General features: G+C 34.0%; 3 protein-coding genes across 3 annotated transcripts; 1 reads left to right on the plus strand and 2 right to left on the minus strand.

Moving 5' to 3' along the window:
• Nucleotides 1-2: 2 nt before the first annotated feature.
• Nucleotides 3-6,519, minus strand: LOC108451789 (kinesin-like protein KIN-14R). Its single transcript, XM_017749472.2, has 19 exons — nucleotides 6,159-6,519; nucleotides 5,639-5,940; nucleotides 5,375-5,546; nucleotides 5,208-5,284; nucleotides 4,935-5,118; nucleotides 4,677-4,786; nucleotides 4,480-4,579; nucleotides 4,311-4,397; nucleotides 4,044-4,220; nucleotides 3,365-3,638; nucleotides 3,105-3,266; nucleotides 2,650-2,865; nucleotides 2,532-2,569; nucleotides 2,111-2,274; nucleotides 1,737-1,988; nucleotides 1,568-1,639; nucleotides 1,340-1,414; nucleotides 710-769; nucleotides 3-608 (listed from the first exon to the last, which is right to left on the minus strand). The coding sequence occupies exons 1-19, from the start codon at nucleotides 6,364-6,366 to the stop codon at nucleotides 150-152; spliced, it is 3,189 nt and encodes a 1,062-aa protein (XP_017604961.1). The 5' UTR covers nucleotides 6,367-6,519; the 3' UTR covers nucleotides 3-149.
• Nucleotides 6,520-8,113: 1,594 nt separating this feature from the next.
• LOC108451790 (protein CLT2, chloroplastic) lies at nucleotides 8,114-12,167 on the plus strand. Its single transcript, XM_017749473.2, has 10 exons — nucleotides 8,114-8,775; nucleotides 8,852-8,997; nucleotides 9,181-9,218; nucleotides 9,381-9,496; nucleotides 9,970-10,069; nucleotides 10,149-10,184; nucleotides 10,273-10,323; nucleotides 10,830-10,953; nucleotides 11,558-11,683; nucleotides 11,845-12,167. Exons 1-10 carry the CDS (start codon nucleotides 8,405-8,407, stop codon nucleotides 11,994-11,996), a joined length of 1,260 nt encoding a protein of 419 aa, XP_017604962.1. The 5' UTR covers nucleotides 8,114-8,404; the 3' UTR covers nucleotides 11,997-12,167.
• Nucleotides 12,168-12,226: 59 nt separating this feature from the next.
• On the minus strand, nucleotides 12,227-14,768 carry LOC108451791 (uncharacterized). Its single transcript, XM_017749474.2, has 8 exons — nucleotides 14,591-14,768; nucleotides 14,420-14,507; nucleotides 14,142-14,321; nucleotides 13,863-14,045; nucleotides 13,596-13,772; nucleotides 13,362-13,516; nucleotides 13,116-13,242; nucleotides 12,227-12,609 (listed from the first exon to the last, which is right to left on the minus strand). The coding sequence occupies exons 1-8, from the start codon at nucleotides 14,632-14,634 to the stop codon at nucleotides 12,598-12,600; spliced, it is 966 nt and encodes a 321-aa protein (XP_017604963.1). The 5' UTR covers nucleotides 14,635-14,768; the 3' UTR covers nucleotides 12,227-12,597.
• Between the last annotated feature and the right edge of the window lie 2,973 nt (nucleotides 14,769-17,741).

Below are 17,741 nucleotides of genomic sequence, written 5' to 3' on the forward strand. Positions count from 1 at the left end.
AATTAATGTACAAATTTGATATTTATCATATATATATATATATATATCAATCAATCAAGAGAAATGATTATAGTGGATTATATATTCTCAGTACTAAAAACACTTAAAAAAGAAAAATAGAACAATCATGTCAAATTCATTTCCGACCATCATCTTAACCACATTTTCAACTTATTGCTGCTCTCTCTGGGCTCTTTACCCTGATCCCAGTTGATTCTATTGCCGGTGAAGCTTCTCTCAACACTATTTACCGATTTCCCATTCCTTGTAATCCTACATGGCCACTGCTCAATTTGCCTTGCTTTGTTTGTTTCACTCCATACCTTCTTCTCCACCAAAGCAGACGATAGCAACACATTGTTCTCAATCCCTTTGCTCTCGATCTGTCTTTTCCTTCTCAACTCTCTAAGCGAATCCGTTCCTTTCAATAAGTCTGACCCCATCTCATTCATCCTTCTCCCATTTGAGTTTAAGCTCCTTCTAGTTGGAGGATTCATGCCATACATGGTTTCAATGGGTGTGACTTGTGATTTCTCTGCAGAATATGATAATCCCGGTCGCATTGTCTCTTCCTGGTGTTGCCTCAACTTTTGTTCAAGTTCATTACCCTAACAATTTCACGTAAAAGGGTTTAGTTTCTGACTCTAGGATATCCTAAATTTTATTTCCCAAGTTCAGAAAAGAAAACATTTAAGATGGAAAAAAGGACCTTTTGTTGTGATCCTCCACTTTCTCTTTCCATTTTCAACTTGTTTTCGAGTTCTTTAACCTGTATCAATAGAATCATATCAGATGGCCGGGGAGCAGTGATGAGCCAATAATGGCTAATACAAGGAAAGAAATGGACTGCCATAAATAACATCATTTGCCAGTAGTGGTTGAATTGAACAATGGGAAAGGGGAAAATATTTGGCTAAATGCTTAAATTAGGCTCAACCTTTATGTTGCTCACATAAGGGCCACACCTTTCAAATGATCATATAAGGGCCTCACCTTTACAAACGTGTCAAAATAAGGACTTTCCACACACTTCAATCCAATTTGTAATAAAAATTAAATGAATATTGATGTGTTTAGAATAAAACACATAAAAGTTGAGTTCAACATTGCTTAAAAAAAATCTTATTTGAGCACTTTCGAAAATGATTCACCCTTATTTGAGCATTTTCGAATATATTTGGCCCTTATTTGAACACTTTTGTAAAGGTTAGACCTTTATATGATCATTTTGAATGGTTAAGTACTTATGTGAGCAACCCCTAAAAGGTTGGCTCCAATTTGAGCATTTAGCCAAAATATTTTGATATTTAAGACAAACATTTTCACTAGTTACAATTACCTTCTGTTGAAGCGTCCCTGAATGAAGCTCGAATTCCCGTGTTCTCTCTTTCAGAATGTCTTCAAGCTTCTTCACCTGTGAAATTATACAATCAAATGAATTTAAAAACCTCTTGATAAATTAGTATTGATGCTAAGTTTTCCATATATTCAATATCGGATATCAAATTTAATGAACTTATTGTTACTCAACAAAGTTAAAATGTCAAAGTTTCATTTTAGGCAAAACCTTTCTCTGTAGAGACAAGGATGCTGTCTGATTCTGAACATGCTCTTTCAGTTTGTTCTCGAGCTCCACAACCTGCGGTGAAAATACAAGTCAAAACTGGCATTTGGTTTATTTGAAAGCAAAATAAAGTAAAAAGATAGAGAACTAAAATTTTCAGATGACAATCAACCTTTAGCTGGGAATTTGAGCAAATTTCTTCCTTTTCCATCATTCTTTCTGAAAGTTGCCACAACTGCCTCTCTAATTGTTTACATAACTCTGCCTTGGATGAAAGATGGTTTTCAAGTTCATTGAGCTTTTCTTCTTGGGTTTTGCAAAGTTGACCCTTAGCTTTGGCTTTATCCTCTAAGTTGTGAAAGTTCTCCACTGACTTTCTTAAAGCGTCATCTTTTGATTTCAATTCTTGCTTGGCTTTGTCAAGCTTCAATAGTTCAACAGGAAGACAAGGCAAAAAAAGGTACATATTTAGGTTTTGGTTCCGAAAGATATTCACTTCACTTTCTAGTTTTGTGTTAGATTCGGTAAATTTAGTAATCAGCTTACCATCTGTTTCAACTTTTGAAGCTCAGCGGTGTCAACCTGTTTCTTTGTTGGACCCAACTCCACTCCTCGGACCCGACTTGCAAAATTTAATGAACTTAGGGTCTCACCTAAGTCCTGCTCCGAAGGGCTGATTTGTACAAACATCAAGGTTTTAGAATCGCCTCCTACAGCAGATTAATAAAGGCTTTTGAGAAAGGTCGATGATACTTCCATATAATAAAACTAATAACCCATCAATCATGGTTAAAATGCACCATATTCAATAACAAAAGCATTCCCTTTTGAACTTTGAACATTCTTCTAAATGTGTTCATACATATGCAAGTACGTCACGAATTCTTTCTGAAGTCTATATTTGAACGTTTTCAGAGTTGACTAATAGGATATTCGAATAGGAAACTCCTTCCATGTGCTTGCTTACCTAAGGAATCTTGGAGTAGATGTGTGAGCTTGGAATTCCTGCAAAACCCAAATAGATAATATTGGAGTACTCAAAACCAGTAATATACATCTAGGATACAATGAGATAAACAGCAAACCTATATGGGATGTGGCTGCTTTTGTTTGCCAAAGCAGAAATCACATCTCCTAAAGCAGAAAGTGATCTGTTGATATTTTGGGCTTCCTTAAGCCGATCTCCTTGCACTTCAGTTTTTGCTAGCCTTTCACTACCGGCCAAATCCACAAGCCATAATTTGCTCTTGGTGCACTCACCAGTGATCAAATTCTTTGCTTTAACTAAGATGCACAGCATGCTGCAAAAACAATACATAATGCAAGCCTCAAATGATAACTTCTATTGTAGCATATAAATTCTTTCCTTTTATCATTTTATACAGATACGAAGAACATTTGTAAAACTAGAACAGAAACGAAAATGGTTATTACAGACCCTTGCATAATATGGCAAAGTCGGAGACAACTAATTTTGCTTGCTGTCTTGAGCAAAAACCAGAGTTAATAATAACAGAAGGAAAGTTTTGGTGGTACTAACCAGTGAGATCGGCTACTATGCTCATTCACATTGTTTGACCCTATAGCTCTTGCATTGTTTCCAGCCTGTAGCACATTCCAAACCTCCTTAATATTTTCAACTTTAGCCTCCACTATCCCAGGAACATGATGAAACCCCTCTGAAGCTTGCCTTATCCCCAACCTTGAATAAACCAGACCAATCAATGGCAATTCTTACACTCACAACAGAAACACACCAAGCCAAACTAATCGTCAATAAGAATAAGATTTTGATTTTACCTTTTTGATGCTGGTTCAGTTGCAAGCAAGTCTCTGATTTGCTCATTGTAGACTTCAAGTACACTGACAGATATACTAAAGGTAGAAATTTCTTTCCGCTCTTCGATTAATTTAAACAACTGCTCTAAAGTCCTATAGTTGACTCCTCGATTTTGTCCTGTACCTTCCATGGTAAAAGTCTTCCCTGTTCCTGTCTGCCCATATGCAAATATACAGACATTGTAACCATCTAAAACTGAAGTTACCACTGGGGAAGCATCTGCAAACACCGAAACTGTAAGAGCATAAAAGTTTCGAGTTAGAGTATGTTCTCATATCCTTATCCACAACCGTACCATAACTCAGTCAGACTATGGGGACCGACTTCTTCTCTTTTTTGCTGCAAACCTCCACAGTCAGAAATCAATTCCTCTGAAGTATGCATTATGCAAATTTCTGACTAGGCGATAAAATGCAGTAATCACATTTAAGCAGGAAAGACAGCTGAAGGAGGAAAAATAAGCTGACCTATCGGGATAAATTTTCCAAAATAGTAACAAAAAATTAAGCTAAACTAAATTTATTTATGATATGTGCTGTTCATTAAGCTATTAAATATAGCATAAACTCAGATCAGGTATGCTTGAAGAGAAGCTAATTCTTTAGTGTTGTTATCGAGAAAGCAAATGCAGCACCATACCTTGATCATCCTTAGGTGTATAAACTCGATCAAATTTGAAAATTTTCTTCATGGAGCTTCCTGTAAGTATCCCTATATCTCCATCCTTAGCTGCACTAAAATCTACAATCGTTGTATGCCCAGCTGAAGCCTCGTCATCACTTAATGGACGGCACCTACAGAACACTCTGATCTTTCCTGCGATAAAATAACAAAGCTGGGATTAGATTCAATCCACACTGCAAACATAAAAAAATCGATGTTAAAATTTTGAACATCAAAACATGCCTTTTGCTTCCTGTATCTGGTTATGTAGCTTTTTCCTCATTGCCTGCTCCTCATTGAGCTTTAGTTTTAGGTCTTCACACTGTGCCACTGCAGTTTAGATAGATTATGAAGATGCAGAGATTCTTACCCAAAAAAAAAAGAAAAAAGTTGCCTGGTGATACATACATACCCAGTGCTTGAACTGCAAATATCATCTTGTTTAATTCTGGAATTGAATCAGCAGAGTGATGTGCCTTATTAGATAGCAGAGAATGCTCTTGCTTTATGATCTGAAAAAAAGAGTGATCTTTAAACAATCTCTTTGATGTTTCACTAGGTCTGTCAAGAAAATTTGGACTAGTTGTGGTTAGAAAAAATATAGTTTACCTTTATTTTTCTTTCCAACTCAATGATGGAATCAACCCATAATCTCTTATCACACTGATATTTAGTAGAAATGTCTTTCAACTTTGCAGCTTGTTGTTCCAGGGCCCTATCTGCATAAGCATTAGGCATGATCAAAAGATTTCAAGTTTTCTAGCAAACAGAACAATTCTTACATTTCTTAGGCTCTTTCTTTTTTCCCTTTAGCAACCTACATTTAATCGTTCTTCCATCTGAGACATTCAGCCAAACCCTCCTTACCTAAATTCAAATTCTGGAAGAACTTGTTGTCGAGTTCCATTCTGACATTCTCTAGTTGTTCATTTGAAGTTGTTAATGACATCCAAGCTTCATAGCATTCATCTGTCTTGAGCTGGCACAGGTTCTTCAGTTCTTCTATCTTCTTTTCATACTTTACTGTAGATTTCATTTTCATATGTTTCTTCTGCAAACCACGTGAACAATAAATCAACATAACCTTAAGCAAGAATCTTTTGTACTTCGGACGGTCTCAATCCAGAGTTTGTATCTCACCAGAGGTGATGAAATTTCTATTTCGGCATCACAATTGTTGCATACAAGATAATCGCAATTCAGTCGAGACACTTTATCTAGTTTAGAAGATAATCATATAAGCAAATCAGCAAGTCTCTCAGGGAAAAATTCACAACAGAAGCCTAACATGAAAGAGAAAAAGATACCAGCTAATTCTGTTGCCCGTTTTATGCAAATCCCATTAACTATTGGGCTTCCACAGACACTTTCAAACCTTACAACAATCTCCCTGCTCGCCCCCACGGAAGCTCTAATATCAACCACTTGTAATGGCTTGTTTGCTCCAACAATAGAGTATATATCAAGTTCAGACAATACCTGCCGTTTTCACCAAAAGAACAAGCGAAATTCCTTAACAACAATGAACCAAACTAAATATATACACTATAAGTTGTATAATTTTAACTTGCCTTGTCTTCTTGAATGAAGACATCAAAAACTCTCATTCCTTTAGGTCCATTGGTATTCACAATTTCAGCAAAATGAAGATCAACCAAATAGTCCCCCGGGGGGAAATCATTGAACCGGTAAGTGACGTTTCCAAAGCGTGCTGATTGATAAATGGGTGGCATATCGCCACCACCATTGATGCTTTCAATGGTTCGCAAAACATCCCCTCCTTCGAAAAATTTATCTCCACAAACATCAACTCCGCTCGTTCCTTCTTTCTTTAAAGCCCCTCCTCCAGAATTTACAAACATAACAGCAGTGTCTAGATCAAAACAGAACAGTCACAGTCGCTTCCACTTTTAAAAGCCATCAACTTTATTTAAGATATTTCCAAAATAATTCGAGATTATTGTTCATAGCAACCAAACAGACTCAACAACATCAACAACGTTAGACTCCGCAACAAAATAGCAAACAAGAATAGAAGAAAACAGGAAATGAAAGTAAATTAGATATAAAGAAACAGAAGAAGAAAAAAACCTGAAAATTCAGAGGTTTCAAAACCAGATTTAATCAATCTTGAACCAGAAAAGCAGAGTGTCGAATCCACTTCATCTTCTTGATTCTCATTCTCGAACTCAGAATTCATAGTATCTTGTTCACAGTTAATCAAACTGCAAGGCCTGGAATTTGGGCTTTGGATCTTGGAGAGTTGGAGATGAGATTTAGGGATTTGAGACTCTGCCATTGGAGAAAGACCTACAAGGAAAAAAAAAGGAGGGAATTCGTAGGTGGAGCTGTGTTTTTCAAAATCTTGCTTATGTTTCTTTTACCCTTTTGACAATGTTGCTAACTATAAAAACTACTGATGTTTTGTGGAAAGTGAGAGTATATTGATATTATAATATCACATGGCCTTAATTGATTCGAAATTTAAAATTGCTAAAATGGCGTTTGAACTTTGAATTTGTACTTGATGGACCGTTAGTCTGTTCCTTTTTTAATTGAGTCCTTTAGGCTCCCCTCCTGTGGGTCATATTTGTGGGCCGGGTTTTCATATGTGTTGTACTGTTGTCTGATCTCTGTGGTCCAAATTTACTTTGTCCTATTTACTGCCTTTTTTTTTAAATAACATTTTGAATATTTTATCACACTAATAAAATTTAAAATTTGAATTGAATCATGTTTGATATTTTATATTAGTTTCTAATTTTTAAATTAGTTAACAAATATTTAAAATGTTTTAATTGATTTATTAAAATATTAATATTGTATCAATTAAATAATATATTAAAAATTTTAAAGAAAAATTGGTTGAGCCAAAATTGGTTTTAGAATGTTGAAGTCTAAACTTAATATATATTTTAAACGAGTTTTTATTTTCTTTTCTTAAATCCATTTTTTAGCATTATAATTTTGTTCAAACCCTCTCAAATATTGGTGAAGATTTTAAGTTAAGACATGTCCACCTTCTATCAACATAGTCATTATCTTACATATTGATTATCATTTCAAATATAGGTGTCAACTACGATGCGAACTTTACTAGTGTGAACCAGTTGCATCTTAGTCATTGGAAGTTGATTTGCAAAACAACATTAGATGGTCTGTTGATGAGCTACGTGTAATAGAAAGTACCTACTCAACAAGGACCTAAGGTCAATTTTTAAAATTTATCTCAGACAAATATATTTGATTCAATTTGAATCAGATTCTATCTCACTCGACTTGATTTAAAAAAAATTAAATCGAATTAGGATAATAAAATAAGATTAGTCAATTCAAATTTTTTTATTCGATTTAATCAAACACTTACTCCTAATTGAAACGATAGTAAATTTGCAATACTTATCTATGACGTGGCAATATTAATATACCACATAGTTGATCACTCATCCAATGTCTCATATTCAATTTTGCATGTGGTTTGCATTAGGAAAGTTCACATCATAGTTGTTACCCAAATATGATGTAAAATATGTCTATTAATTGGATGTTTACCTACCTCAGGTATAGCTTTAGTTTAAAACCTTGTGGTACCAAACAAATTATAAAAAAAAAAAAGTGTATATTTACCATATGAACTGATTTGATTTAATAAGTTTGAAAAATAATAGTTTTTTAAAATTTCTTAAAATTTTATTTTTTAACATGTCATATTTAAATTGTTAATGCAATTGGTACACATATGATTATAAAATCGCATATTTTAAATATGTTCTACATTGATGACAAAAAATGCTCTACTTATTTCAACTAATATTTAATACTCATATTAATAATTATGATGATACAAATTTTAATTGATATAAAATGATATTTTAAAATTTTAATAAAACAATATAAAACTTAAAAAGAATTTTAACCTAAATATATTTAACGAAATTAACCCTTCAATAAATTCTCATTCTTTAGTTTATACACGAATAAGCTCTAATGAAAATGATTGTTTTTGTTCAACATCTCTTTTCTAGCTTTTTGCTAGGAAAAGAGTAGACGGTAAATGTCACCGAATGCCAAAAGAAATTAACCTATCTCAAATTAGTATTGGCAGAGAGATCACTACAATTCAAAGGTTAGTTCACGAATTAGGGAGGAACTTCTATATCATGGATTCATGGTAGAAAAAGAAACGATTTAACTTTGGTTTAACAAAAATTTCCGTTCAAGTCAAAAACCTGTTCAGATAAACTATAAACGGATCATTGTTTCCGCCCGTAGCCAAACGAGACATTAGTCTGCCTCCTGCATTATCTTCTTTCTCCAGTCAACCTTTCTTCCTTACAATGTCCTTCCCCCTCACGTCGTCGTTTCGTTCGCTTCCCTCCCATTTTGCAGCTTCCTTCCTTGTCAATTCCAATTCAGCTAAGCTCCAATCTCCCATCTTAATGTCACTCCCTCAAAACCCTTCTTCATTTCCCCGCCATATTAGCCGTAGCTTCACCAGAGCTCCAGCCAACAGCTCCGCCGTCTTCCGCTCAAACCTCAGAGTTCGCGCTTCAAGCAAAACGCCGAACCAGGCGACCGACGCTAAGCTAATCGCAATTAGCTCCGCCGTGACCATAACATTCGCCGTTGCTAATCGCGTTCTTTACAAGCTCGCACTTGTTCCGATGAAGGAGTACCCATTCTTTTTAGCTCAATTCACCACCTTCGGGTAAAATTTATTTCTACAATTTAATTTCAATTTTGTTGGAGGAAGAAGGAAAAATAATTGTATTTGAAAAACGTAGGTACGTGGCGATTTATTTTTCGATACTGTTTCTACGTTACCGGGCGGGGATTGTGGCTAATGAAATGTTAAGTTTGCCTAAATCTCGATTTGCTGCCATTGGTATGCTAGAAGCTCTTGGAGTTGCTAGTGGAATGGCTTCTGCAGGTGCAAACTTTTCAATAGTTTATTGGAATTCTTGATATGCAAAATTGAATTTGTTAATAGTGAAAAGATCTTTCCAAATGATTCATTTTTTTTCTGAATTTAGATTCAATAAATGCAATTTTTTTTGTGCTTGGATTTGATGGGTTTACTTTTGGCTTCTGTAATATTTTGTAATTTCTACAGCGATGCTTCCAGGACCAGCCATTCCGATATTGAATCAGGTTTTCTCTTTAAAGTGATAGAATATGCCTTTGATACTTCTTTGAAAATGTATAGTAACAAACAGATGATTATTGGATTTGGATTAGATGCTTATGGTCAATTTATGGATGTTTGATCGTATGTTGTATCAGGAATTGAAATAGCCTCTTATCATCTTGCAGACTTTTTTAGTGTGGCAGCTCCTATTTTCAGCCGTTCTACTGGGGAGGAGGTATTCATTTAACCAAATTGCTGGCTGCTTGCTTGTAGCAGTAGGAGTAATAGTGGCTGTTACAAGGTATGCTAATGCTATCTGTTCTCTATAGCCAATAATCCTACCCGTAGGTATTCACATTCAATCTCGTGTAGTGTGTGGAAGTGCAAAGCAAGCAGAAGAGTTTACCTGCCTAATGGAAAAAAAAAAAGGGCCTCAAAAATGCAAAAAAACAAAAATAAAAATAAAAATAAAATAAAATTACCTAATTGTCTAAGATACTGAAAGAAAATAATAGAAATATTCCAGTCTACATCATTCATCTGTTGTGCTATAGCATTTTAGCTTAAAATGCTTAGGTGTTCTTGGATGGAAAGGAATAAATCTCTGTTCCTCTTAGCCGCCAAGCATGAGTAAACAGGTTCACGTATTTTTCCCTTTGGCACTGCTGCTTTGGTAGCACTAACCAGAATTGAGTGTCACCATACATGCATTTCTCTTTGCTACTTGAGTTGGGGTAAAGATCTGATGAGAGTTTGCTGTTTTTGTAATTGTAGCGGTTCTGAAACTAGCCAGGTGCTATCTGGAATTAAGCTTATGTGGCCAGGAGTAATGATAGCATCAGCAGCTTTTCAAGCTGGTGCATCTATTATTAAGGTTAAAGCAATTCCAATCTGTCATGAATTCTATGGTATTGTATAATCAAACATAACAATTTTTTTCTTTCTTGAAACAGGAATTTGTTTTTATTGATGCTGCAAAGCGCCTCCATGTAAACCTTTTCTCTCACTGGCTTTCCATATTAGCGTGTTCAGTTTATTTCCTCATTGATGCTCAAACTATCAAACACACTCGTGCAGGGGAAGTCACTTGATATATTTGTTGTCAATTCTTTTGGATCTGGATTTCAGGTATGTCTGATGTTGTGCTGTAAAAGCTTTCACTTGTATTCCATTAATCCTATTTATGCATGCTCATTGATCTTTCAATAATAATAAATCTTGGTCAAAGGTGCTTTCTTTTCAATCCTTTTGATGGAACTCATTCTGATGGCATAAAAATGGAACTCTTTCTAACTTATCTTAGTTTGACAGGATGATTGTTTCTGTAAAAACTTTCCATGTTTACAGAAACTTAACATGAAAGAACCAACTCCTATCCATGCTCTTCCTTTATTTGTGCTAAAGAAAGGGAATCAAATTGTTTACCACACCAAGATTTGGTCATTTAGTGTATATATTGGATGGTTCAAGAAATCCTGAGCAATGACCAGATTCAGCTGCTCTATTAATCATGTTTTGCAGTAATAGATATTCATTACTAACAACTCGCAAAGCTTCATTCCAATCAAAAAGATCTTACATGTTGAGCTGCATGTGTCCCCTTGTTGAATTTTAATGTTTCTTTGGATATGTAGGCTCTCTTTGTGCTTCTTTTGCTGCCTTTGCTGTCAAATTTGAAAGGGATACCATTCTTGGAACTTCCTTCTTATCTAAAAAGTGGTGCTGCATGCTTTCTAAATCTAGGAGGTGAAACGTCAGGCAAGTTCTCACATTTAGAATTCATACAAATGGATATATCAATAGTTTCCCTTTTTTCTTAAACCTTAAGCCTGTAGGGTTTTTATTATTATTATTGGTAAGAGATATATCTCTACACACTACGGAATTTTGATTGTCGGTAAGGTCAGCATTTTAACTCTAATTTTGTGCTGAAGTTTGACCTTGGCATCACAAGTCACTGTCAAGAGTCTTACCTTTTACTTTTAGATATTTCAGCCTAATTGAATCAAAATACAGTACTTCACCAATTAGCACCCTATCCGTTTTTACCTTAATTGCCCTATGTTGCTGGACTTACAATAGTTAAGGCAAGTCGCTTAAGTTAATGCGGGCATGAACCTTTCTTCTGCCTGCAAAATTAAGTACCTCTTATTGGTGGACTCTAATTTTCCTCTGAACTATGCACATTAAAATAATGGAAAAATTTTAGCCATTGGCTTTTTGCTGGAATGACAATATGAAAATTATCAGTTTCCTGTTTAAGCATTTAGTCAATCATGCTACGGACGCTTCTATTAGTCAGTCAAATAAATTAGATTCGCAGTAAGTTTTGGTTTTTCTCAAGTTGCATTTTTCACTACAGGTTGTGAAGGAGCTCCATTACTTCCACTACTTTACATAGCTACCAATATGGCTTTCAACATATCAGTGCTCAATCTGTTGAAAGTATCCTCCGCCATTGTTGCATCGCTCACTGTCACATTGTCAGGTCAACTCTCACTTACTCTCGCGATCTGCATGCATGGACATGATTATGAATCCATGTCATAACATGTAACATAGCTGAATCTATTTAATGCCAAGCTAATGCATTTCTACACCGTACTAATGGATTTTCTTTTCTCGTTTCCTCTTTGGTTCACATTTCAGTGCCCCTTTCGATTTACATTCTCTCTCTTCCATTGCCGTATCTTCCTAATGGTGCAAGCTTAAGTCCCTTTTTCCTGTTTGGTACCTTAATTCTCATGTCCGGTCTTGTTCTCTATAACATTGCACAACCTTCGAAGGCTGGCTCAAAATGAGATTAACATTACAAAATTCAGTTGAACAGAGATTCTTCAAACAAACCGATTCAATTGTAAATACGACGATTTAGTATGTGCTTAAGGCAGCATTCTTTTATTACTATGGGGACAGTCTTTTACATTAATTGTGAATCGAATGGCCTTGATTGCCTGCGCCTTTGCATTTAAGTATTTTGTTACTACAAAAGAAACTCCAATAAGGAATTAGAATTTTAATAGAACATGAATCAATTGAACTAGATAAACTAGATATAGCTTAATCATTAAATCAACCGGTTTTCCAAGATTGAACTTTTTGGTTCTTCCTACCAAACAAAACCTAAATGATCAGCCAGGGAACAGCATTTCATTTACTTCCTATGTTAATTTTTAAGTAAATACAACTCAAGGGGGCAGCAAAAGAAGATTTTTAGTTCAGAAACATGACGAATCTTAGCCCCTATGGTATGTTTCAATCTAATCAGCTGATCTATGGAAGCAAATAATAATAATAAATTCTTCGCACAATCCAAAACTTTAGAACATGCTTTCAATAGAAAACTTCAATGCAAAATTGCCATGCCACCCCGCTTAAAATGTACATCCAGTTTGTTGCCATTTAATGTTTCCTCTGCCAAAAAAAAAAAAAAAAAAATAGATGTCAGCCTCTACGTTGTATATATTTGGGAAACGTTTTGATTTTCTATATACTAACTACCAAGCCTGACTAAAAGTTCTACGAAGGAAAATTACAGCATAATTATTACATAAAGCAAAAGAGGTAAAGAAAACCATAGAGGTGCCATTTGGTATAAGATAAACTAACGTCCAGTCTACAAATGAGATAAGCGAGGATTTGCCACCTCGTGCTCCTTGCAAGATATGAGGTGCTTCATGCCAAACCACAATACAACGGGCATTAGGCTATAATAAGTAGTCCCATAGACAACGAGTCCTAACCTTGCGATTAGAATTATAAAGTACATGCACAACTTCAATCCCAACATAAAACTGAATAACTAGCCTCAGGAAATGCTATGATTCGGTGCTATCCAGGTCAATAATATTACATGTGGTAATGGGAATGAAAATTTAGCGCAAATGACAAGACGACAACAGAATGTTCAAACAACATACCTTGCGCTTTTTGATCTTCCCCATTCCACTGCTACCATTACCAAAGACTGTTGGTTGCCCATTGGTATCACCCCCCATCGGTAATGTTTTAATTTCATCATAGAAACTGTCTGTCAGACCAAGCAACCTGATACAAACAAGGGGTAGACGGTCAAACAGAGGGAATTACATATACAACCAAAAATAACCATGAAAATAATTCACTGAAAATCATCACTGATAGACACTGAAAGTCAAAGTGCATACCCATTTCTTGACTTCTTCAAGTGTTTCTCTATCTTTTTGTCCTTCTTTGTGACGGGAGCACGAGTGAAAAGTTCTTCCTCTTGCTGCGCGCGCCTTTCCATCTTTTCCATATATCTAGTGAGTTCTCTACTTTCAGTTCCAATAATTTCTCTAACCTGGAATAGTTAGCAACAAAAAAGTGTTAGCTGAATTCATAAGTCCAAGTAATGAAACAAAAACAGTCAAGCGACGGACCTCTTCAGGTTTTCCTTCTAAATCATCCATCATTTCCCTAATATAACCACTCCTTGAAGCTTTTCGCAAAGTTTCTTTTTCCCTCCTTAAAGCATTCCTCTCCTCTCTCGACATCTTTTGATCCTCTTCCACAACCGCAGGAGCGAATTTGGGTGGTCTATAGACACCAGTACCATCCTAGAATACACAGAAAAAAGCTTAATGAACAAAAACAAAGCAAAACAAAACAAAAACAACTCAATGGGTAATATTTATAGCAAAACTAACATCTGGTATCATATCTGCTTTGCTAATAAGCATATCTGGATTCGGACGATAAGTCAATGGATCCTGTGTCTTCTCATGTCCATCTGATGCTTTATTTGAAGCTCCTTGTTGCTGCGTTGCGCTCCCACTAACCCTTGTAAGCTTTTGAATTTGGTACTGGAGTTTTTTGTCAATTGGCCTAATCTGTTTATAACAAAAAAAAAAAACCAATTATTGAGACCATAACATAGAAATCGATCAAAAACTAAATAGCCAAAGAGAAAGAAAGATCCTTCAAACCTTTTCAAGAAATAATCTAATCTCAACAAGACTCCTAACAACAGGATGTCCCTCAATTGAATACCCTTTTGCCTTGCGAAGTAAATAATACACAAGTGATTGACAATAGTTTAGAAGCAACAAATGCTTGGCTTCCAAATAACTTATCCCATCCGCAGTTGGGAAATTATTTGCTTTCACCTGTCACTCAAATCAATAGAAACTATTGATATAAAACATCATAAGATTTAAAAAAAAAAAAAAATCAACTGCGACTGGACATGGCAGAAGCTCGTTACCTTAGCAGTTAAAGCCTGTACTTTGGTAGTCACTACATCTAAGCCTGATTTCATTTCTTTCAACACCATAGCTAATTGGTTAGATTCCCTGAAATCCAAACAAAAAAACCAATAAATAAATAAATAAAATTATATACTCCTAAATGCGAAAATCAATCACACAGTACTTACTTTCTTAACCTTTCATTCTCATTTCTGTTGCTAATCTCTTCCATGGTTTATCGACTAAACTTCACTTCACCGGCAATTTACGAAGAACGAACCTGCCACGCCGTACTTTGAGCAGGGAATACAAAGGAGGAGGGTTAGTCGGCTGACCCCATTAATTTAGTAGCATTCGGATTTTAAATTGCTTTAAACCCTTATTTGGGCCTCAGGCCTTTTATACCCAAAACTTGAATTCTGTTCAGCCCAAGCCAGACTACGGATCAATTGGTTGAGCCAAACAGGATTCGTTGACCTAAACTAGCTCGTTTAGGTCCGTTACCATTCAAATTAGGGTTAATACCACTTTCAGCCCCTGTGCTATAGTTAAATTATCACTTTGATACCTGCACTATTTTTTTATCGGTTCGGCCCTATATTTTCACTCTGTAATATTTATATATAAGTCATCAAATATTTCATTATTTTATTTATTGATGAGATGGTTGATTGATGATGCAGGAGATTAATTCACCGATGGCTAATTATTTAGACAGATTTATTAACACCCTAATTAAATATGTAAAGGACATTTAGTCAATCCACCCCCCACCTTGATAGGCTTCATTTTGACTCTTTCTTGTTCAAATCTTACTTCGTAAATGGAATGTTTCTTAAGAAGTTCGAATAACAGTAGAGTCTTCATTCAAATCAATCCCACCTTACCTTCGCTGCATTATTTTAGCCAACTAATTCCACTTGTTCTTTAGCTACTTTTTTTTCACAACAAATAATTTCTTTTTGTTTCCCTTAATTTTAGCCAGTCAAATGTACTTTTAGATGGAAATTGTCGGAGCAATAGGCTTTGCCCCCTTTTCCTCTTATTATGCTTCTTCTCAAGTTTGTTTTCCTTCCACCAGAAATTGTCATTTGTTGCATCATAGAAGAGGAGAAGAAAAAAAATGGGGAATTGGATGTTAATTAGAAAGGCGAATCCAAATATCCGACGCGTTTACTCCGTCTCCGACCACAGCAACGCCGGTGCAATCTTTGTTTTATTTTTTATTTTTATTTTTTGGGTGCGTTTTAATTATATAGATATAAAAAAGCCCAAATCCAGCTTCTGCTCATTTCTAACAGTCCTAACATCGAACTCGACTTTGAGTTTGTTGAATTTCGTAGCTATTTACTCTCAAAATCTTATAAATATGTTTATTTTAAAATTAATGAGTTGGTGATATTGATATTAGACGCATTCAATAATATTTATGTTCATCAATATTTGTTGGATTGAGTAATAAACAGTTCAATATCATTCATATAATGAATTGAATTTTAATTTAATGAACGAGAAATATAACATTAAAAGATATTTATTTTTGTTAAAATATTCGATTTATCTTAATTTCGAATTTAATTAAGATTGAATGTTGCGTGACTCTAATATTTTTTTTATTAAAAATCTTAATTAATTTCGTTTGATCTATTTTTCGTATGAGGTCAAAGTTCTGGCTAGACAAAATTTAAAGCAGTATATAAAGGTAGGGTTTTTTTCAGCATAAGATCTTTATTGTATGCTGGGTTTTTATTTATGGATAATATATTGTCCATTCATGGAAATGTTATGTTTCAACTTGGGATGACAGTGAAATAGACTTAAAATACATGCAAAATTGTTTTAATATTAATTTAAATTACATGCACTTACATGCTTATGGCTAATATCAATATGTAAAGAATGTGAAAGCCTACCATATGAGGTTTTGTTTTATTTTATTTTTTAAAATTGATTTCTTTTCACACCTTTTTACGAGCAAGATGCTTTTATTATGTATTAATGATATATTATTGAGTTACTTGTTCTTATATTTAATGATTTTTTAAATGTTGCATGGTATGTGAGGCTTAGTTTTCATTATGCTTAATTTTTTATGGGTCTAAACTAAAAACCAGAAAAAGATCATTATTCCCATCATTTCGTCACTATTTGATAATTTTTGAATTTTTGGTAATTTGTGATCGTCTTTTTAACTTTATTTTCAACTATAAAATTGTATTAGATTGTTGTTGTCATTAGATTTATCTATTTTGTCTGGAGGTTTGTTCAAAAAATTTGAATGTTTAAATAAAAATATAAATTTAAAAAATAGGCTGGTGCAAAAAAAAAAAAATGTTTGTTTAGAAAATGAGTCGGGCCTCGTGTAAGGATTTTTTTGCCCAACCTAGTCCGATTTTGCAAAAAAAAAAATGTTGTTTTCTTGTTATTTTCCTGCTGTTTTCTCACTGTTTTGTTGTTAGTTTTGTTATTATGTTGCTATTGTTTTGTTGTTTTGTTTGAATATTGTATAACTCTTATTTTATTGTTAAATTTGCTACTATTTTAAAAGGCAATTGATTATTAAGTTGCACTTATATTGGTGTTATTTAAGTATAAAATTTTTTAAAATTATTTTTAATTTGTTGGGAAATATTTATTTTAATTTTTTAGTATTTTTATGTATTATATTTAAAAAAATATATTAAAAAATTAATACAATTGGGCCGAGCCAAGTCTGTATTTTAACATTTTTATCATGACAAGGCATTAACAATATTTTAAGCCAATCTTTTAGACTAAAATGGGCTCAAACCTATCTAACAGACTTAAATTTTTTATAAAACCTAACTTGAACCATACTTAACCCAACTTATAGACAGATTTAGTTGGCCCACTCTCATTTAATTAAATTATTTATTATTTATAGTTTTTTTCCACTTGCTGTTAGTTTGTTATCTTTCAAAACTAGTTTCTCTTTTAATAATTTAACCTAGCTTTTTAACAGTGTTATTGCTGTTACATATTTTAGCCCTCCCAATGTCATCACTTTTGCGTTTATGTGCTTTATGGTATATTATTTAATTTTTTAGCTTTGTTCTTTTTCTCTTATTTTAATGAAAATTTTAACTTTGTTAGCTCAAAATTTTGGTGCTTCTATTAAGAAAACTAATATGATATTTGATATTAATTTTTAAATTAAGACTTTTGATTAATTAACTCATTAAATCCTCTAAATCCATGATTGATGATGTCTCTTTCAAATATTATGGTGATCCCCCATTTTGATCCATAAAACCATTTAATTTAAATTTCATGCATAGTTTGTAAGTTATCATAGTCATAATCGCTTGCATTTATTTA

The sequence above is a fragment of the Gossypium arboreum genome, chromosome 5, assembly GCF_025698485.1.
Source record: "Gossypium arboreum isolate Shixiya-1 chromosome 5, ASM2569848v2, whole genome shotgun sequence".
Taxonomy (NCBI): Eukaryota; Viridiplantae; Streptophyta; class Magnoliopsida; order Malvales; family Malvaceae; genus Gossypium; species Gossypium arboreum.